General features: G+C 39.6%; 1 protein-coding gene across 7 annotated transcripts in view; it reads left to right on the top strand.

Moving 5' to 3' along the window:
• Positions 1-23490, top strand: part of esrrga (estrogen-related receptor gamma a) — a 221786-nt gene that overhangs the window by 177830 nt on the left and 20466 nt on the right. For 5 of the 7 annotated variants that reach the window (XM_077518195.1, XM_077518194.1, XM_077518190.1 and 2 more), the window contains 2 exons: positions 8993-9103; positions 12178-12360. In XM_077518195.1, the coding sequence (XP_077374321.1) occupies positions 8993-9103; positions 12178-12360 (294 nt within the window). The remainder of the gene's footprint in view (positions 1-8992; positions 9104-12177; positions 12361-23490) is intronic. The other 2 variants (XM_077518192.1, XM_077518191.1) reach the window with 1 other exon arrangement.

The following is a 23490-nucleotide window of genomic DNA, read 5'->3' as shown; positions in this document are numbered from 1 at the left end:
ACAAAAATAAACATGAGTACCTGTGTGCAATTTTCTGATAGAGCTTTTTGTATTGGCTCTTTGACATGACATACTGCACCCATGAATAAGTACAAAACCTTAGCAAACAGCTTGTAGATGGCGTTGTAAATAAGCAGAAGAAACGATATTTTTCCCCAGGAGTGCCACAAAACCTTTCCCTCCACTATAAATGCCAACTCATCTCTTCTTTCGTTCCCCCCCACACTTTATTCCCTCCCAACAAGCTGCTGCCGTAGCGTTTGTTCTCCCAGTCAATCTGACATTGGCAGAAGCCATGTTTCATCTCCCGTCGTGTCCCCCAAGTCGGTTTGCATGCACGTGCTTTGGACCGATGCACATGCGGGCTATAAGATTGTGTGTTATTGGTAGCTTTTGCTTGCTTAAAATGTTCACCTAGGCCACAACACAGATTATTTGTCTGAGGTGACAAACTCAACGAGAGGGTTTACAATTCATTCTTAAATGCTTTCATCGTATAGTGTTTGCATGTGTTCTCAAAGAGGAAAACAAATAGCTGCCTTGGCTGCGCATACATCATTCACACACACAAATAGGCCTACATATATATGCAGTATACATCAAGCTGACACACCACAAGCATCCCATTTGTATCGGTAGGTCTCGATTTAATACACGGGGTTCCACTCTGCATAACAACTTTGTTCGTTGAAGTTGCAATCTTGACATCAGCATCCATCCATTTTCTACGCCACTTATCTTTATTAGGATCTATACTGAAAGACACACTAAACTCTGGACTGGTTGCCAGTCATTAGCAAGGCACATATCGAGACAGACAGCCATTCACGGCGTTACCAAGTGAGAAGTGAGCCCACATTGCCTGCACGGAAGTCAGGCGCTTGACCCACTGCACCATCAGTGACCTTAGCATTTATGCGCTTAAACGAGTATCATTCAAATTCCAAACGCATTCAGCCGTTTAAGAGTGCGAGAGGAAGGAGAGTAAATAAGCAGAGGAAGGCGGTAAGCGAAGGAACGCGGGGGACGCCCACCCATCAATATGTAGCAGCTAATTTCTGGAGCCAGGCAATTAAAAAAAAAGCCCGACTTTATTATGAGAACTTCCCCTCTGGCAATGACTGTCTGTCCATTTTTAATGAGGTCATAACGATGCGTCAGCTGAAGCCCGAAAGGTCGCGGGGGCGGGGCTTAGGGGGAACGTGTTTGCGTGTTGCGGGAGTGGGCGGTGTGATTGCAGGTAAAAGATTGGCTGGAAATAATGAAGCAGACGAGCGCGAAACGAGCACCTGGGGAGTCTGTATTCGCAATTTGATTTGCTCCCCCTTAAACGCACTTTATGCACATTTGGACCCCCCCAAAAAATGGTCTGGCATCACACGTCAGAAATAAAGTGTCGTGATGTGAATACAAAACGCACATCAGACAATTGAACATGAAAGGTTTTGGCAGAAGCGGCGGGCGCATGTGTAGCGCGCATATGCTCCTATTGACAACAGTGCGGCTTTGATGACGGCGCGTCACGCACGCGTCCCGCTTTTAAAGAGACGGACGGACGCAACATGTCCGAGCGGGACCCAAGCCTCAATCTCTATCAAGTCGTAAACGGCCAGCTGGATTCAGATGGTCCGCTAGCAGGGACACCAGACCCGCGCGCCGCTCATATAAAGCCTGGCATGTGGCCTCGCGCGCACGCACGCACACGCAGCAGCTCGTGCCAACTTCGGCCATGCTCCCCAAGACCTAATGAGGGAGATTGGTTGGAATGCCACAGTCTGTGGTGTATGACAATTTCTTTCTGCGTGGGTGTGTTTGTTGTCCATATGCAGCCGGTGGCGTGTCATAACTCTCCAATTTGATCCTTACTTCTTTTCATTTTACCTTTAAAAGGGGAATTCAAGTCAAAAACGTTCTTGACAATAATACATTCTATTCTTTTTGTTTCTGTTTGTTGTCTAGTGTTTTTTTTTTATACAAATATTTTCTGTGGGTTAGGCCACCACCACATGAGCGGAACTTCGTCATAAACCAGCAAAGTGACTGACTAAAAATAGAACTGGGTAATGATGTTCGATATTGAGTGTCTTTTGACCCTTTGGGGCCACCATATTTGTTGAACAGCAGCGCAGATGTTTAACAATCAATTTGACAGTCTTGCAGAATTGTATATCAATCTGTCCAATAATGCAAATGTCCAAAAATGACCAACTTTCCAAATGTTGAAGACCTCACAGCTGACTACAACCATCATGGACAGGGGCCATAAAAAAAAAGTATTACAGGATATGTTCTTAGGCATCATTATCACATTGTTGTGTTTCTGGCTTTTGGTCTTGTAAAGATAAAATACTAAAAGTTACCAATCATTATTTGGACCAATCTATCGATTTCCAATCAATATATATATATATATATATATATACATATATATATATATATATATATATATATATATATATATATATATAAATAAATTAATAAGTTTTAATTGTAATTAATTGCATGACTTCAATAGTTAACTCTCAATCACAAATATTATATTTGTTCTAAATGTACAATAAAATATTTTTTTTCTAATTTTTTATACTCTTGTTAACATAAAAGTGGGAAAAACTAAACTAATAGAAATATGACTGCATCTTTTAGTTATTGATGCAGTAATTTCATCATAATTAATAAAATTGAGTTAAAATTATTAATATGCACTGTACTGTACTGTAAAAAAAAAAACCCGAGTGTGATCTTGGTTTGTATCGAGGTCGTTTTTCTGCCACTAGTTGGCATTATTGCATTTGTAAGACGGTGACAGCTCAATGCATTTTCCTTTTCATATTAAGAGCTATCTAATCTTTAGCATGAAGTAACGTGTGAAATTCTGCACATTTTCAACATTGTAAAATGCAACTCTCCGCAGACATATGCATTATTATTCAATTTTGTCGTGCTAAATTTTGATGTGGACGTACCTGCTGTCTTTACGACTGGAATTCCCACAGTACATCTTTCCATGTAAGGAGCGATCATGATAAAAAATAAAATAAATAAATAAATAATAGTGGCATTAAAGGAACTTTAAATTAAGTCAAAATTAATGCACTAATTTTGACACTCCATATATACAACGAGAAGGCATGGAGGAAAAGAGGAGCAGGTGGCCACCTGGACAGAGGAATAATCCGACAAAACACACATTTCTCAGTTAGGCTTATATAGACAGTGAATCGATCAGATTGGCTGCGGCTAGATATGTGGGTAACAGGACTGACATGGAATTATCTGATTGGCTGTTGACCAGATACAGAGATTAAAGATTCTTGACATCACATAGCTCCTGACATCACATAGCTTAAGACCAGTTGAAACTAGATGCCGGTTACATCAGTTCAAAATAGACACTTGACTTCACGGTCATGACCCAAACATAACCCTGGCATGACCCAGTCATGACAATAGTCAACCGTTTCCTTTCCTTTCTACTTTTATCTATTTACCATAGTGATTTCATTAACAGACCCATTCATTGAGAAAAATGTAAGAAGGAGAATGGAAGAATGTAAAAAATGAAGGGAGAGCAGAATAATGTTGAGCGAGACAAGAGAGAAGATGAGGAAATGAGGGAAGAGAAAAGCGCCAGACAACCCGTGGCGTCTGCCGCCTCCTCATGGGAAGCATGCAGCTAAATCTGGCCTGTCGTGGCTCTCCTCACTAAAGTGCGTGTGCTTGTGAATGCGTGTGCGTGCGGCATCTGGTTGCAGCCCATCCAGAAAGGAGTGATAACACTGTGACGTGAGCTCAGACTAAGTGGTCCTCTCTGTCCCACATAGACTTGATTTTATTTTGGAGGGAGCTTGCAGTGTCCCCCACCGTGTGGACGGGACGTTGGGGAGAAGAAAATAGCATCGACACATCGAATAGTGTTTTTTTTTTTGTGTTTTTTTTTTGTGTTTTTTTTTTTTGTGGAAGAGACCTGACAGTGAACTCAAACACATGGCCACCTTCTTACACACACGCGGACCCACCCAAGAGTGACCACGGCCACCTGCCCGCTGCCTCAGGCACGGCTGGTCATATTTGGACTGATCTTTAGGAAAAAAATAAATAAATGAAAAAGTCACAGCTTGACACTTTAGACACACACACATTTCTCTCCTTGTCATAACCTCAATATTTCAAGATCAGCTTTTTTTTTTTTTTTTTTTAATCTTTTAATTCAAGCCCTCCTTTACCTTTAGTCAAACTACAGCGGCAATAAAGAAAATGCAAATGCTGTCATCTTGAATGTCCTCCGCAGAAACAAGCACATTTTATAACACCGGCTTGCAGTGTGGGCAGATATATTTTTTTCTTTTTTTTTAACAAAGTCAGAGGCTGTTTTTTTTTTCTGTGTCTCAGCATTAGCTAAGGTCTTCTTTCACCCTGACTTCTTCTGTCTGTCTCTCACTGTCAGCACATCCTCATTGGGCTTTTGGTCACCCCTCAATCCGTTTGATTTCCCCTACGCCAACTCCATTCCCAACACTTGTCTTACATCATCAGCCCATTGAAAGGAACCCTCTCTGTCTTCTTCTCATTTATATTTCAGCGTTGTTCATCATCAGCCTTAAAAAAAAGATGCACATTATGAACTTTCTTTCTGAAGTCACATTGCTTCCTATTTCGGCGTTGAGCAGATGAGTCAACTTCATAGTTCAAATCAACCTTTTAACCTCCTGACTACCAGGAAAAAAAAATCCAATCATGTTTATTTTGATATTCCCCAATCTTTGTGAAGTAACTGGAATACTGCAAAAAGAAATTTTTGAAAAAAAAAAGGTTTTATTTTGAAGCTATGATGTGTCCATTACAGAGGACATTTTTAAAAACTTAAATGCTAGGCTCAAATATAGTTAAAATAATTCAAACAATACTTTAAAATGTGTTCTTAAGAGTCTTACAGAACACATGCTAACAACATTTAAATTTGTTCAATAAATGTGTTATACATTTTCTTTTCAAAGGTAGCAAAGCCCCACCCCTACACATTTGGTATCATTACAAAGCTATGAATGTCACCTATACAGCACAAAATCATATTAATTCAATCATATGCTCTGGGTAGGAGATATTCAGGTTTAAAAAGGTCCACTACAGAGGACAAATTTGAATTGCTGGTCGTCAAGCGGTTACAGCTCAACTTATCGCTAATAATGTTGTTGTCAAATTTGCCTTGAAATTGGATAATTGACAAGAGACTTTTGACTCACCCGTCTGCTGCTGTCGAGGACTATAAATTCAACTGATGGAACTGAGAGTGCGGGGGTGTGTATGCATGGTGAGCAGAGAACAAAGCGGGAGTGGTGCCTTGCCAATGACAATACATGAGGGGGAAAAAAATGAAGAAAACATTATAGGCGATGACAAAAAAAAATCTTTAGTCCCTTACTTGGACCCTTTTGTGAATTCCACCATGATTTGACCATCTAAGGACGTCTTCAGTCTTCTTATATCTCGTCTCAATTCACTCTCATTATTCTCAACCTATTTCATTTCTTAGCATTAACGTCACCATCCTTTAAAATTTGTACTCCCTTTTACTGGGCCATCCATTACAAACCCCCCAACCATGCTAAACTCTCTTTTTAATTCCTTCCATCCCAATCTTCTCTTCATTCGTCTTTATCAGCTTTTATCAACATTTTATTTCCATTTCTCTCCCATAAACTCATTTATTGTGCTCTCCCTTCGTGCATTTTTTACCCGCCATCTTTACATCTAGCTTACATTTTCTTTGCCCTCTCTCCTTCCCTACGCCATTCTTTATGATTTGAAGGCTCATTTGTTAGGATGAGCTAAAGCACTTCCACTCTCCGCCCTTGCCTCCTCCTGTCTCTTTTTTTTTTGTAGGCTTTGGAAATATAATTTTCAATTTTTAATTTGATTCATTTAGATTTGATCATTAATCAGCACCGGGGGAGAGTTAATTTGGTGGAAAATAGATGAGGTAGTTAGAGAGGGCTCTTTATGAAGTGACTGTCGGCCCTTTTAAGTTACAAGGGAGAGCGGGAGGGGGAAATGGAACGCTTCTGCATTCTGCACATCACAGTTATTAGTCTGGGAGAAAGTGTCCAATTCTTTGAGACTACGTGCACATCAGCAAAGCATTATTCCTAGATGACACTAAATGTTTGTCCATGCAGGTGCAAAGCTGAGCAGGCTGCTTGTGTGTTATGGAGTGCATGTAATCTGATGGAGGTTTTTTTTTTTTTTTTTTTTTTTTTTAATTTAATATTTTTTTTAAACCTCCTGCTGTTGAGTTTCTTGACCGTTTGCTGACACTGCTCCGCTACTGACTCTCTCCGTCTCTCTTTCTAACACTGATGCATTGCGGCTTTAATGGTTTAATTCTTGGGCCAGTTATGCCCGTCTTTACAACAATTTAGTAGGAAAAGCTTTGACTTTTGAAAGTGGTGTGTACATGGGGGTTCGGCAGGGAGAATCAAAGGGCTCTGATTGGACAAAAGTACCGCCCAGTGATTACCTGTTTGTATTTTTGCTTAATTTTTTTATTTTTATTATTATTTTGCATTTTTTTTATTTTTTGCGATTAGGTTTTTGTTTTTGGTTTAGTTATTTTTTTTTATGTTGTTTTTTTTTTATTGTTGTTTTTTGATTTGCTGTAGTGTTCAGTTTTGGGTTTTTTTGCGTTTCTTCATGGTTAATCCGCCCAACAGCGAGACATAAACCACATACATAGCTTTCACGCATGTTTACTGCTAATTCTAAATAATGTGTTATATGTAATATGTTGTATACTTCCTCTTTTGTGCCCATAATCCACTACTTCACAATCCTTGTGTGCGTGTATGTGGTTGTATGTCTACAAGATAGCAAGTGCAGCTCTTACACAGATTAGTTTTGCTTGTTAAACTAAGAAAGTAATCTTCACTGGATTATCCTTAAATTGTCTTTACTCTTCATACCTTTTTTTTTTTTTTTTTTATGCACACACACACAAAACACGGTGTCTTAATTAAACAAATGCGCGTGTGAGACTTTTTACAATGATTACAACTTATTTTGTTATCCCGGGTGACTTAATTCTGTGATTCTTTGGCTGTTCCAAAATTGGGTCTTAGAAACAGAGACACAACTCAAGCACGCCATAAAACTGAACAATGATGTGTTGGTTTATACATTTCTTAACAGTAACACAAGCAAATACAGTGGTGCCTTGAGATCAAATTGAATTTGTTCAGTGTCCATGCTTGGAACGCAAAGTTGAAATGCCATTGATCCAGTCAAAAAAAATATATATATTTTGCCATATTTTTTGCTTCTGTTCGATGGCGATTGTGCTGCTCCTTTTGCTGGCCAGTATGGAGACATCCGAGCTCCTTAGTAAGCTGCAGTAATATCAGTTATTCTTCGCAGAGAATAAAGAATATATGCCTAAAGGTATTGTTGTATTTTCTGTCAACATGTGCTGCTATACTGTTTGTATTTGAATATCCGTTGTGTAAAGGATTATAACACTACAATACTGATGATAATTCATTAGCATGTTTATGGTGTTTGAATTGTTTGTTAGCATTAAGCTAACCAGTCTTCATGTTATGTGGTTGATTTGTTTTATGATAGTTTGACAGTAAACTTTAATTTTTAGAGGCAATACAAATTTTGAAGCCTCTTTTTTTTTTCCCCAAGAAGAAGAATTTTTCACTATTTTCCAAAGTGCTGCTTGATGTGAAGTGATTTGAGTTCACTGTCGCCATATAGTGCGATCGCAAATTTGTGCTTGTAATTCAAAGAAACAAAATCAGCCAAACAACTACTTTTTTTCTCGAAAATCTTCTTAGTGACTCATTTCTCAAGGCAATTACTGGACTAGTATCCTGTGTTTTACATCACTTAGCAAAAGGCTTAGCAGTTTAAAACCTAATTAGTCTGTCAAAACCCCCTCGTAAACTGCATTCCTAAATAGTACTTGCAAAAAATATTGTTAGTAATCCCATCATATTATCCTAAATGGAGTCCTCTTTTTTTTCTTTTTCTTTTTTTTTTCTCCAGGGCACACGACACCTATGTCTTCCTTATCCATCTTTAAGTAGTAACCACGGTAACATCCAATACCCTGAGAGACAAGCCTAATTAAATTAGGGCTCCTTTGTGTCAATTAATTAAGGTGACAGAGGGAGAGAGGGCGAGATAGCAATTGGCCTCAGAAACAAGTAGTGAGAGAGCGAGAAAGCCCTTTTACCAGAGATGTGTTGAGTTCTCAATTGATTTCTGTATGTATTATTAAGAGCAAATAACATCACCAAATGTAGTCGGAGTGTTTTATAATTGTTTGTAATTTTATAATTGTTAATTCTGTATTTCTGTTGCTGTGGTGTTATTTGGTTCGTTTTAAAGCATCTAAGGTCCATTTGCAAAACTAATTTCCACATAACGCTGATACATGGGCCAAGGGAAAAAAAATAAAATCAACAGGAAGTGCTCCAAATTGAACAGGAAGTGACCTGGAGTGCCCAAAAATCAACAGGAACTGACCAGGGGGTGCCCCAAAATCAACAGGAAGTGCCACAAATTGAACAGGAAGTGACCCAGAAGTCCCCCAAAATCAATTTGGAAGAAAAAAAAAAAAAAGAGAACCTCTCCATCTAGTTAGCTAGACATTATATGTTTAATATGTGTAACCCAGCTGAGTTTCTGCATACTTTTCTCCAGCCAATCTTGGGGCATAAAATACATTCACACCTGCGGGCCATGTGGAAAAAAAAGTCAAAGAGTTTACACATTTAAAATTCCACACAGGAAGGCTTGACTTGAGATTTGAATCCCCCCCTCCTCCAAACCTCAAAACTTGCTTCCTTATGCAAATATTCACTGACTTCACATTAAATCCAGCATTTAAAAGTGATGTGAACTAATAAACGTTTTTACCTAGTGACGGTGTAAGTTTGAACATGGCTGTGATTGACACACGATTCATTATCGTCTGCATTGTTTCCAGGTGTTCGTCTGGACAGGGTTCGTGGTGGAAGACAGAAGTATAAACGCCGGATAGATGCTGACAACAGTCCTTATCTGAACCCCCAGCTGGCTCTGCCTGCCAAGAAGCCATGTAAGAACACGCACAAACACACATATAAATGCATGTACTCGTGTTTAGCTTTGGGAATCTTCATACCTGAAGGAGTCAAATATTTCACTAATATTGCATGATTGAGCGCCGACAGTTTTCATGTAGACAACAGTTGGACCGTTAAAACAAGGCTGCACACTCGCATACGCACGCACACACGCGTAAATGGACGCTGGGTGGTGAGAAGCCCATCTGTTTGGGGCCTAGTTTATTTCCTTGTTTCTACAGCTACCAGTTTAGGGTCATAACATTTTATACGTGTCATATTTTACTCTAAAGATATTCATTTAGCTCTGGCCGGATTTGCTGTTTTTTACTGTCAAGTCCGCTCGTAGCCAAAACCTGATGATTGGAAAATGAACAAGAGCAAGAGGGAGTGAGAGTGAAGGGATGGGAGGTGAACCTAAATGGGCTTTCTCGCAGAAGAGGAGGAGGAGGAGGAGGAGGAGGCGCGTCACGTAGGGAGGGACCAGCCAGAACTTTAATCCGGATTAAATCCAATCTGGCAACCACATCAAACTAGAGTTAGCTCTCTAGCTAACCGTCTGGCCTCACGCACACATGCATGCAGTGCAGATTGAGCAGTGTTTAGCAGCTTGCTCCCTAAAGCCCATTTTGCTTAAAGCTGGAGCATATTCTGATTTAGTCCAATATGCTGAATGGCTGCACGACAGCTTAGGCTAACTTCTGTACCACTAATCATGGAAATGATGGGATCATGCAATTGTGGCCGCGTTATTGTTTGCCACAAATGCACACACTGTTGGAGAGAGAGTCCACTAACCCAATGACCAACTTCCCCAACAAATATCAACTATTGACCCATTACATTATACATTTTTGTTTTGACATTTCTAGGCAGTTGTCAAATTCCAGGGATGGTAATTATGTGCTTAGAAATTGGTGTCTTGACTTACAATCGCATAGCTAGCAGACTTTCAGAAGTTGTCTTTTCATTAAATCCACAACTTGTAGGTGATTCTCTTTATTTTGAGTTTAAACAAACTGGGGGTGGCAGAGAATAACTTACCGTATTTTCCGCACTATAAAGCGCACCTAAAAGCCTTAAATTTTTTCAAAAGCTGACCGTGCGCCATTATATATGGATCAATATTGAGCCGTAACAGGTCTCGCTGTCAAGATATTATCGGTGACCCTGCACGATCGGTGACGCGCAAGCGCAGGAGATCTCGCCAACAGCTGTTTATTCATTTTGGGAGTGAATGGAGTTGTCAGAAAGCTGCTTTGTAATCTATTAATAAAGTTTGACTGACCTATCTGACTGTTTTGTTGACATTCCGCCTTTAACGCAGCACCATCTAATGGATGCATGACGTAACCCCAGCCTCTACTGTAGCGCCTTATATTGCACAAAATTGATATGATGCTGTTACGCTTTGAGCAATACACGCATGCATGCAATTGCGTACATGCATTTAATCAATGTTTGCAAATGACATTCAGATCATAAAATGCGTTGATGTCAAAATATTACGGTATTTTGTATTTATTTTATATTACGCGAATACGCAGGTAATTTAGCTGATTAATCGTGATTAATCAAAATTAAAAAGTGTGATCAATCAGATTAAAAATTTGAATCGTTTGACAGCACTAATATTTATCCATATTCTAAACACATATATACATAATTTCTGCTGCCTATTTTAGTGTAGACAAAGCCACAGTGTCCACATTGATTGTGCGAGAATAGGACAATAGCTCAGTGTTTGGAAATGGGCTTTCATTGATTCTAATTAGAGAAACATTAAGTAAGATTTACTTGCAGATACAGCTGTGCGCATGTGTGTGTGTGTGTGTGTGTAACTTGCAACCTCAGCTCGATACAAAAAACAATTGTGTGTATAACTGATATTTACAAACCATTTATAACACTCATTTCCTGCGTATTTGTTGTAACTCCTCTTAGCTTTTCTCTCCTCTGTTGTTATTCCCGTGCTTGATTAGTCAGTGGATTAATTTGGGAGCTTGATATCTGTGGGTTGTTAATGGGCCATAGAGATCTCATCACCACATGTCACTATTACCGACTGAGCTGTTTGGCTTTTACTATTATCTCCTCTTTGCATGTGTGGATGGATGAGCTTCTTTGAGGTGCGAAACGAGAGGCAACACGGTGTGGCCTTTTGGAGCGTCTTCACAATGATGCTCTTTTTACGTTATGATTGAATACTTGAATTAAACATTTGTTGTCATTGCGCAAATTGTGGTCGAGCAAAAAATGAGGAAGGCTGTTCTTGATTGGTGCAAATGAAAGGGCAGGAAATAATTGTGCCATTCACACGCTATGAATATTAAATGACTAGAAAATCAAAACTGGATTATTCATTTTGCATTGACATTATCAAGAGTACTGTAATATTTGTTGCATTTATTCAAATAATTAATTCATATGTGTCTTCTTTTTCATTTTTAAATTTGTATCCACCTTTCATTGTAAATAATACATTAAAATATTGGTGAAAAAATATTGACACACACACAAAATTGATCACTACAGTGACATAGCCTGTCTTCTTGTTATTATATGTAAGAAATGTGGACCTTGAGCTCAAACGTTTGCTTGCCCCTGCTCGAAAATGTACTCCAATTGACTAAATTATTGTTCCACATAATATAAAACATTATTATTAGATTTTCCTCTTCTGCCTTGATTCCTAATGTTATGTTCTCCATTCACTTCACATTATTGAAACTCATTAGTCTATTTTACACTGTCTATAAAAATGACTTGAGCAAATAATGAGTGTTTTTCCTGAACATTTCATGGCTAATCAGACGCTCATGCAATCATAGGTGGCATTATTATACAGTGTGATTTGCATGTGGAATTGTGTATCTGAAAGATTATGTTCAATGTCCAATGAGGCCATGTCATTCCTTTGAGGTATTTGCATGTAATGTTTTATTGTATTTAATATTTGTTAGCCCACACTGGTGTGAAACAACTTGCTCTGGTGTAAAAACAAACAAACATATATTCACTCTCTCTCTGTCTCTGTGTCTTTCTCCTCGTCTGGTGGTCATGTCAGTTGCCTTTGGCTGCCTTGCAGATAACAAAATCGTCTCTCACCTGCTGGTGGCCGAGCCCGAGAAGATCTACGCCATGCCTGACCCGACAGTACCAGACAGCGACATCAAGGCCCTGACTACGTTGTGCGACCTGGCCGACAGAGAGCTGGTGGTCAACATCGGCTGGGCCAAGCACATCCCAGGTAGGAGAAGCCTGATTGCCCTTCGTGCATGCTGCGATAACACACACACACACACACACACACACACACACACCCCCACACACACACACACACACACATTGCTATTCAAATCCAAAGCATGCGTGTTGCTGTGCTTACACTTACGACGTGACCTTTTACCCTAATCCCTGCACGTAGACATTTTGAACTTTTGACACCTCCAACTGGCCAACCAAATCCTCTCACAACATACGCAACATACACATCCATACAAGGAAATTAGGATCTTTTGAACCAATGAATCAAATCTACTTGGCACCACTTGGACAACCACGTCATTATGTTTATGATTCAGATGTATGAGTATGCATAAATGATGGATGGATGGATGGATGGCAGGATGGATGGGTGATTGGGCGGATGGATGGATGGATGGATGGATGGATGGATGGATGGATGGATGGATGGAGTGGTTTGAATAATGATGGATGATGGATAGGGAAGGTTTGGGTATGGATGGATGGAAGGATTGGTTGGGTAGGGATGGATGGATGGATGGATGTATGGATGGATGGATGGATGGACGGATGTATGGATGGATGGATTGGGCAGATTTGGTGGATGGGTTGGGATGATGGATGGATGGATGGATGGATGGAGTGGGTTAGATAATGATGGATGGATGGATGGATGGATGGATGTATTGAATGATAGGGTGGATTGGGTATGGATGAATTGATGGATAGATTGGGTTGGTAGGGATGAATGGCTGGATGGACGGACGGATGGATGGATGATGGCTGGATGGTGATGTATGTATGGCCAGATGGTTGGATGGATGGACAGACAGACAGACAGACAGACAGACAGGTGGATGGATGATGGATGGATGGGTGACATAGTTTGTCGGTTGGATGGGTAGGGTAGATAGGTAAGGATGGATAGATGGAGGGAGCGAAGAATGGATGGCAAATAAATATCCATCTTTTACCTAGGCAGGTAGAGATGAATGGATGAAAAAGTCATTGATGAGTGATGGGAAAAGAGGGAATAATGAAAAAGGATGTTGTGGCTTGTGACAACGGTGAGGAATGAGGATCTGAGCCTCGGATTAACACAGATGAACCATAATGTTGACTTGAACATAGCATAGAAAAAAGAAAATCACATTACTACGCACAGCCATATTGCATTGTAATGATGAAACATAGATCAGAATAAATACATAACTGTCTAAATCAATGATATGCAGTCAATGGTATTCCCTACAAGGATCTTGGAACAGCATGCATTATTTACAGAAAATATATGTGAGATGAATGGAGAGAGATGAGGCTAAACGTGACTTGTATTGATCAATGTGCAGACAATCAGCAGACATGAACTTGATTGATCCACATGCCACATTCAGCCATTGAAAAGTTCTTTTTGCATTTCAAAACTTGGCATTTTCATTCTTTTCCCACCTTTTTTGCTTTGGCCCCTCCTTTTCTAAGGGATGAGGTTAGCTTGGTTGTCCACAGGCTAAAGTGTGCACGTGCGTGTGCGATTGCCTGGCGGAGGAGAGATGGCGTGATTAGACGAGCGAGAAAGGCAATCCAAAGCTCTGTTTACAACACTGAACACTGATCTAATACTCACACGCACGCACACAACACACACACACACACACACACAGGCACACACAATTCTGAAGTGATCTAGTGTTGAGTGGAAAGGATTGTCAGAGCAAAATGCCGGACTTCAACATTTGTTATCCTCTTTCATGTGCGATAAGAAGGTTAACAGGTCGATTCTTTTCTTTTCAATAGAATAAACGCGACTGTATTCTATTCATTTACGTGCGTGCGCGAAGGTTTCCTTGTGAACGCGCACATCTTTCCTTTCCATGCTACAGTAATTTTTTTAATCAAATTGATGGAGAGAGACAAAGAGAAAAAAGACAGAGGCAGAGTGAGGGGAGGTGAAGCCAATTTATGCTTCATGATATGGTTGCGCTGCGCTGCTCACGCACACACACAGAGGCTGGGAACAGTGGTAACAACGTGTCAAGGCGAGCGCCAGGCAGCTAATTTGAAGTCATTAGATGTCTGCCGTACTGGCAACAATTTGTTACGCTCACACATGCACAAAGGGCCGCACACAACAACACGACACGCGCGCACGCTGAGTTAAGAGCCGTCTGCAGATAGCGAGGAGGCTAAATTGTAAACTAATTTAAACATCACTCAGCGTTAGAGGGGCTGCCTGCGAGACAGGCCCCCGGATAACAAGGCCGGGGCCGCGCGCGTGCGTGCGCGCGCATCATCCGCGCCGCAAGTCATGTTTGACACGCGGGCTCGTCCAGGCTGGTGACAACGCGCGCGCTCGCATCGCTTTGATTGCTTCTTTTATTCCAAGGTTTGGCTTGTATGCCTGCGCACATTTCCATACTGATATGGCCTATATGCAAACATTTGATATGTCATTAGAGGAGGAAAATGAGGTTTCAGCTAGTGTGTCTCTTGATATCCCACAAAGAATATTAAAGCGCACACAAGTGCATGAGGAGAGAAATGTATAATGGGAAGAAGAAGAAAAAAAAAAGTTGATGATTTACATACATGTGTACAAATGCAGTATCATGTAGACAAACACTCAAAAGTTGTGTGCGTATACGCTCATTTTGTTCTGTATTTCCTAGGGATGTAACGATATCCAAACATCACAATACGATATTATCACGATATGAAGGTCACGATACGATAATTATCCCGATATTGTGGGGGCGTTGGCAATATTTAAAAAAGATCACAATATTTTAATTCATTTGCTCCCAATAACTCTCTCTCTCTCTATATATATATATATATATATATATAATGGGTTTTTTTATGTTCTAAGTGTCCCAAAGACGTATTTATACGTTTTGTTGTTGTTGTTGTTGTTGTTTTTTATGCTAGAGCATACAGAAGGCTTTGATACAGCCTCTCAACTGCAAAGAACGGTTGCAGAAATAGTAGTTATTACACAAACGGCCAGCAGGTGGCAGCAGAGCAAAGGAGATCAACCAGGGCCATCTAGAAAAAAAAGCTCAATTACTGACAATTTTAAATAGATTTGTGAAAACTGATGAAACTTAGCTCTCTTCTAATGCTAATTGCTGCAAAATGGAAACAGAAACATACTTTTTTTTCCTGATGAAAGAAGAGACTTTAATCTTTCTTTTGATAGGTTCCATGCTTTTATAGCAATAGAACACAATATTCTGTAGGCCTTGCAAAATCAGTCAAAATCCAGTAAAACAGCCTGGAGCGAACGAGACTGCTTCTGTGAAAATGGCTGGGAGTGAATGAGTTAAAAAAAGAGAGCTCATACTAAAAAAAAAAAAGCACAATATTGGGCTTTCGTACGAAACAGCAATGTATATAAACCACCTACAATCTCTAATAACAATATTGAGGCACTTACTTGGTAATGCAAGCACACATTGATCGCTTCACAAGAAAATTAGGTTGCCCTCATCTGACAATTAGCATAGATTTTAAACATAGAAGGCCAAAACATCCCTAATGAAAATTAAATTGCACTGATAAACTAGCCACGAGAGGGTGCTAGAACTGCACAAATGGAAATCAACCTGACTTTTTTTTTAACAGATTTGTTCCTTTTAAATTTTGTGAACATGACGACGACGATATTGTGGCAGTTTTAATATCACGATATCACGATATTGCCCTTATCGTGATAATCTCATGTAGTTGCTGGGAGTGTTTATTTACTTGACCGCAAGATGATATATGTCATTATATGTCAGAACACTACACCATAAAGTAAGTGATCAATTGAAAACACTTGATGAGTTTTATAAACATAAAGAGGGTCCACCACTAACTTTTATTTGGCTGAGCCTGAGCCAAATAGGGTGGCCTTGGCTTTATAATCCATACTTGACGTGGAAGTCAACCTTAAAGAGATGCTTCACTTATTTAGCCCATTATAGCAATAAAAAGTTCATATCTTGTCTCTAATGAATTTGATACTTTCATTATTTTTCACGTACAATTAGAGGAAATATGTTAGTATTCCCAAGACGTGAAAGTCTTGTGGTGTCCAATAATATGGATTAGTTGCAGAGAAGATCTCATTTTAATAGTCTCCAGCTATTAAACAGCTCTGCAGTTAGGTGTTGGGCCGCATGTCACAGTCAAGTGTGCGTGTGAATGAAGGGAGGAATGAGGAGCAGTCAGGTGAGAGAGGAGGCCCGGCAAATATTTAAACGGGAGCCAATGAGAGTGTGAATGAAAAGAAAAGACCATTTGTCTGCCGGGAGAATTGCTCTTTTCATCCGCTGTCGTTCTCTCTCGCTCTCTCTGCATAATAGCTAAATGACTAGCAGCCAGTCATGCTGGTAGCTCTTATCTAGACAAGGCCACACAAAAGGCCAAGACAGGCAGGCAAGGCGAGCACTTGACTTGACGAAGTAGCAAGGAAGCGAACAAATGAACCAATCAGTGAACAAGAAGCTCTAATACAGTATTTTAGCGGAACCTGAGAGCTTCAATATGAGTGCTTTTTTTTGTGTTCTTTATTCAAGAAAAGAAAATGACTCCCGCCCCCATTTACTTGCGTCACTATCTCCCGATACTTTGCTTCTCCTCATCTTCCACTTTCTTTCATTCCATTTCAATTTTGACGCTGGATAAGCGGACTGTAGTGCGTCGGCTGTGATTCATTTTGATTGAGCTGTAAAAGTGGTTGAAGGGAAAGTGGACGGGGGTTTATTCTTCTTTTAAGTGACCTGCATGAGGATTTGAGAACTCGAAACTTTAAAGTGGGCACCTCACGTGCTTCTACTATCTTTCATTTTTCGTCCTAACCAATTATTGATCATCGCAAAGGTTGGCGATGGTGTGGAGTTTGATCAATAAAGTCTCCATATCAACAAGGTTATCTTTTGTTGTCGCTTATGGCGGCTTAGTTGATTTTACAGTAAACGTTAGCTCGGATTTGGAACTTTGTTGTCTAAACAGTTTGATGTAAATAAGCTCCCCAGGCTGGGGAAGCATTCTAGAATCAACAGAAAATTGAGAACATCCACAACTAGTTGGGCTGCAATTCGAAATTGGAATCACTTTCGATTAATCAGTAAGTTCAATCAATAAATAACCCACATGTAAACTGACCAAAAGTTTTGATTTGTGAATAAATAAATAAATTAATAAATACATACAGATTAATGTGATCAAATATTGACATATGATGTTTCAGCCTGACGCCAGCAGTGCTTTGGCTAAAAGCGCTTTATAAATGAATTTATTTATTGGCATCATCATCATCATCATCATTATTATAATTATTACTATTATCCAACCATCCATTTTTCGAACCGCTTATTCCTCACAAAAGTATTATTATTATTATTATTATTATTATTATTATTATTATTATTGCATACTGTAGTTGCATAATACGTGATTGAAAAAAAAAAACGTTCAAAACAGGCTAAAGAAAACAAATGCAGGAGGGTGCACCAATGGCGAAAAACGAAGTGTAGAGAGTCTCTGTTGCCGAAATGCAAAATAATTGCATAATAATTGGGACAATAATTGCCAGGAGTCTCTCAAAAATCCACACACTGTGTATTGCTTGACAATCGCACCATGTTTTTGTGGTTCAATAAATTGGTTGGATGTGATGATTTTTCAAGATGAGAACGTCAGGAGTCACGTTTGTTATATTCCCACCATGATAATACTATAAAAGATGATGTTTAGTGTATTTTTTTGTTGTTGTTATTATGAGAGTGCTGTGGTTGATTGAAGCAACGTTAAGAGTTGAAAGATTTTTTTATTTTTATTTATTTTTTTTTGGGGGGGGCTACATACATTAGCTCTGACAGCCCCAAAGAGCCTTTAACACAATACCATTTTGACCTGTGGCCAAGTCGCCCCCTGCCAACCCTTCGACCTCTCATGTGACCTTTCACCCTCTCGTCAGTGTCCTCAGCCTCTTTATTATCATGCCAACCTCATTCTAACTCCTTTAGATGTGTATGCATGTAAGTCCACTTAGGTCTATTGATGTGTATATGGAACCCCTTCCCATTAAGATCGCCAACCTTGCTTGCTGGTGACCAACCAATCAGTCAGTCAAGTGACTCCACAGCCAATATTGATTCATAGAAGTGCCCGGCTCCTTTTAGCAAATCAAATGTTGGGTCTCAGCAGACACGCACACACACACACAAAGATATTCTCATCAATGACTGCACTTGACTGTGACACTGCAAGCCCCCTAAATTAACTCTGCCACTCATGATGACACTTCATTGCACGGATGTGGTTGCAATGTTACTTTTCAGTCTTCCCCATTGAACTCTGGTGAAGCTGATGATGTCATCAATTGGTCAATTATTCAGACTTGAGCACGTCGACGATACAACAGTACTCTGCGGTCCGACCTGCGCTGACACGCATTTCATCTGCGAGCGTCTGACGCTGTCGTCTCAGTGCCATTACGTCCCTGTAATAAAACGTCAGGTGTGTACACAACATGCACATACTATAAAGTCAGTGGCAGCGTTTGGCCCCATTCTGTCTGCTAACACTAGTTCACTTTGACAATCACAACCTGCTCCGCGCCTCCTCAAACACGCAAACGCTCACCTTTTTTGTGCACTCTTATTGTGTGTATTCATCATGTCAAACTGTAAACAAATGGGGGGGCAAAGTAGAAATCATTTCTGTATACCAGGGGTGTCCAAACGTTTTCATTTGAGGGCCACATACAGAAAATCAGAAGGACGCAAGGGCCACATAATGTTATGAAGAGAAATTGTGTAGTCCTCAAAATTGTACAATTAATTTATTTGTGCTTTTGCATATTTAGAAAAATGCTACAGTATATAAACCAATTTATTTGTAATATGGCAGTCGGGTTATTATAGTTTTGGAATTTTTCATTTTGTTTTGAGTTTTGTTTTTTTAAATGTAGTTGGTTTTCATTATTTTTCAGGGTGGTTCTGTTAGTTTTTTATTAGTTTTGGACAGTTCTTTGATAAATGCTTAGTTTTAGTTTAGTTAGTTTCAGTATTAGTTTTAGTTTTATTATTATTGTTATTTTTTTAATGTGTATTACTCGTGCGCAACATTTAAAAAAACACCATGGGCGCGATGTCATTATTCCAGTTTATATCAAAATAAATCTAATAAAAGTCACATTTAAAATCATCCCCAAAGGCTCATGCATTAAATTAATTACCAAAGACTAAAACGAAGGACATGTTTGCTATAATTATAGTTGCATTTTAGTTAGTTTTGTAAACCTAAAATGTAGTTTCAGTTAGTTTTCTTTTTTAAAAAAGCATCTTCGTTTTTTGTTTTATTTCGTTAACGAAATTGGTTTTTTGAATTTTATTTTTTCCATTAGTTTTAGTTAACTAAAATAACCTTTAATAGCTCCTGTGTTTTTTGACACCTTCCCTTCTTACTTTGACCATCTCCAAACATTTTGGTTTTGTTTATTTTATTTGAACTGAGTCAAATGCCACTTTTTAGCATATGTCTCGGGCCACTAAAAAATGGACGGCGGGCCGCAAAAGGCCCCCAGGCCGTAGTTTGGACACCCCTGATGTATACAGTCATTATATATACGTATAATTATGCAATATTTTACCAGATGCAATATCTCCGATACCAGAATGAAAAGTGGTCTCATATTCAATCATATTCATCTTCAATATATCATATTAGGGTTTCAAATTGCATTAAGTCTCTGCTGTGTTCTTCACTGCTTATCACCACGAATGTATCTCCATTTGCCGTTGATTTTCTCACAGCTTTGTTGGGCGTGTTTGATTTCCATCCATGTTCCTCACTGTGCAGCCTAACACGTTTAGACGCCGCTGCCTCCGTTCCAAACGTGCGCGTTGCGCGTGTATTTGCAACGGGCGCCTTATCTTTGCATTGGAGACACCCCATCTTCCGCAGGCGCTCGCTTATTGCGGCCCACACAAACAAACACGTGCCTGTTTGCAGATGAAAACAAATATTGGTGAAATCAAATTAGCGTGAGAATATTTGATATCTGATCTTTATGTGCGGATTAAGCGGCGCTTTCTTTATTGGGTTGAAGCGTTGCAGGTATTGAAGCACGTCATCGATATGTGAAAACAAAGGGTAGGAAGCATATTATTTTTCCCTTCATTGTTATGCATTTTTTAGTATATCCTTCTTTAATGTTTAATTTGTGTTAGAATCTGTTGTTGTTTTTAAAATTTTACACAAAAGTCTGTTTTGACACAGTATTAGAAAGCGCTAGTTTATTTTGAACAACTGCACTGCATGTGCACAAAGCCTGTGGCCACTTTCAGACAAGGTGAAAAGGTGACCAAGGGCCAGTCTGCCTCGATTGTGTATCTGATGATGGGACAAGCGTCCATAAAACACACACACTCGCCCACCTACATGTGACACTTACCGTCATCAGGTCACACGTTGCTGGTGACACACCTTTTAACATCTTTGCAGCGGCGCGAGCTGACAAATCACACAGACGCGCATATGCGCACATGACTCGTACTTTCACACGTGCTGCCAACTGCCACAATGACTGTATTCACGTGTGTCGTGCCAAGTTAGAGCAACCTTTTACACTGGAAAAACACTCGAAAGTCACCTAAACAGTAGTTAGTAGGGCTGGCAGATTTAGACTAAAATTTATATCATGGTGGAAAAAAAAAATCATTTACAGCAACATCCATCCATCCTGTTAAAAATGTACCTAATGTTGTAAGTACTACTAAATGTTTTATGTTTACCACGGCTACATTTCACGTTAGCTTAGCCGTTAGCATGGCTTCTCCTGTTCTCTTTTTTTTTGTTCGGTGTGTCGCATGCAATTACCCACCTTCCTTTATTAATAACGACTCTTGTCGAAAATGAAGTTTATTGGCCTCCATTAAGGCAAGGATGATTGAGAAATGGCTCTGTACTGTGTTTAACCACGCTAGCTCGCCGCCACAGCTCCTAGCTGCTGCGGCGCAAGTTAGTTTAGCAACTAGCATCTCTTCTATAGCACATGGGAAGCTGGTAAGGAGGGAGAACGCGTTCCTCTTTGATCAGACCTCCTTGAAGTCATTTTCACTCTGAAACAGTTATTATTTAGATTATTATTAGATTATTTCATCAACAAGCCTTATCACAATTGATCGGAACTACCTAATACTCTACCATAGGCCAATTGTCACACAATCTACTGCATATATATCCTATAAGTGATAAGCTAGGTTCCCATTAAAGGCGTTGAGAGTAATTGAAGTTTTTGTTTGTAAAAGTCCGCAAGCACCGTCAGGTGTGTGAAAACCAATACTGAAGATTTGCACTCAACGGCCCATTGCTGTTTTATCTTGATTGCATTAGCAAATCAAATCCATTTATCTGTCAGCCTTTGGAGACCAAGCCTGCAATGTGAGTACACGGGCTAATCTGCATGGAATAATGTCTGTCACACATCCAGTGTGGAGTTGTGTACGTACGCACGCAAACGCGCGCGGCGTTTACAGTTTCACAATATAATGCGTGACATGAGATGAGTAGTGACAAATAAATCAGCATCCCGGCCCATCATCGTCATCCAAGTTGTCACTTGCAAACAGTCAGCTTTTACTACTTTCAATTTGTTTTGGTATGTGTGCATTTATGCGCGTGTCGGAGCAAGAGAGAGAGAGAGAAAGAAGATGTGATGTGATTTGATATGATATGATGGCGGGGGGGTATAAAGATAGATGATCATAATTACGCACGGGCCAAACTCCATTTCAAATAATCCTCATTCTATTCTTTGTATTGCCGTGCACATGTACACACCCAAGCACACACCCAGACAGCAAAAGCCATATAAAAGTTCACACCCAAGTGTAATGCTCACCTATGCATGCAGCAAATGTAGTGGAAGAAGGGAAGGCGTTGTCATGACATCACATCATTTCTGTCGGTTCATGCAAAGGTCACAGACAGCCATGAAATACTTCTACCCTCCCCTCTTTTCTTTCTCTTTATCTGTTTACTTTTCCTCATTGTTTACCTCTGCGTCCTTTTGTCTCCGCCTCCTCATCGTCCATATTCTTTCTCTTCGCCTGTGTCGCATCCCCTCTCCCCTGTTTTCCATCCATTGTTCTTAAATAAGAGTCTGGAGGATTCATCCATTCCATCAGGGGATAAGCAGGTGGTAAAATGGGATTAGAGGGTGCCTGTCAGCAGCTGAGGAGGACGTATGGCTTGGGCACGTACAACACACACGCACGCATACGGGGGAATCGTCTAAATATCATAGAGGCACAGGCACAGTTGCTGAGAAGCAACAATTTGGATAATTGGATGTGTGATTGTTTGTCTCTCATCTTTTTGTGTAGAACACACAATAAAATGAATTTCAATAAATATATTCTTAATGGACATCAGTCACACGTGTGTGCCGTATGTTCCTGATTGTAAAAAGGCCACAAGAGAGATTCACGAGTATTGATACCTTCAATTAAGGCCCGGTATCGATCCAGTATAATACCTGGTATCGGTACTCGCCCATCCCTATTCAAAACATTGTTTAATTTTTATTTATTTTTTGGGCTCAATTTTGGGGCTGCAATTTAAGGTGATTACTTGCAAAGTAAATAAAAACAAACAAACAGTGATAGAAACTGAAAGTCTGTAATATTAATTTTAGTGCTGTCAAAGTTAAAGCGTTAACTAATTAATCAATCACAAAAAAATATCGCATTAATCATGTATTAACGCTGATTAATCGCAGTATTAATTTTGACTGCAGATGATCCATTAGCTTGACAGCGGATGGCTACGTTAAAGGTTGTGTTTGAACAATAAACACAACATGCATTAAAGTGAAGCATTTAATAAATGTTTGCGTGTGACATTCAGAATATTTGTTCACGTCAAACTATTTCCACTTTAAATTATGCAAGTAATTAACTGATTAGAAAAAGAGGAGGACGAGCATGTGCAGTGGATCAAAAAAAAAAATTGACGACATCCTCTTCTTACCGTTAAATGCTGAAAAAAATTAACACATAAGAGGTGCATTTTAAATTTGGCGAGCAAAAAATGTTGAGAAAAAGCCTTTGTAATTAAGCGATTAATCGCGATTAATCAAAAT

The sequence above is a fragment of the Festucalex cinctus genome, chromosome 4 (assembly GCF_051991245.1).
Source record: "Festucalex cinctus isolate MCC-2025b chromosome 4, RoL_Fcin_1.0, whole genome shotgun sequence".
Lineage (NCBI taxonomy): Eukaryota > Metazoa > Chordata > Actinopteri > Syngnathiformes > Syngnathidae > Festucalex > Festucalex cinctus.
This window is presented reverse-complemented; position numbering and strand designations above follow the sequence as displayed.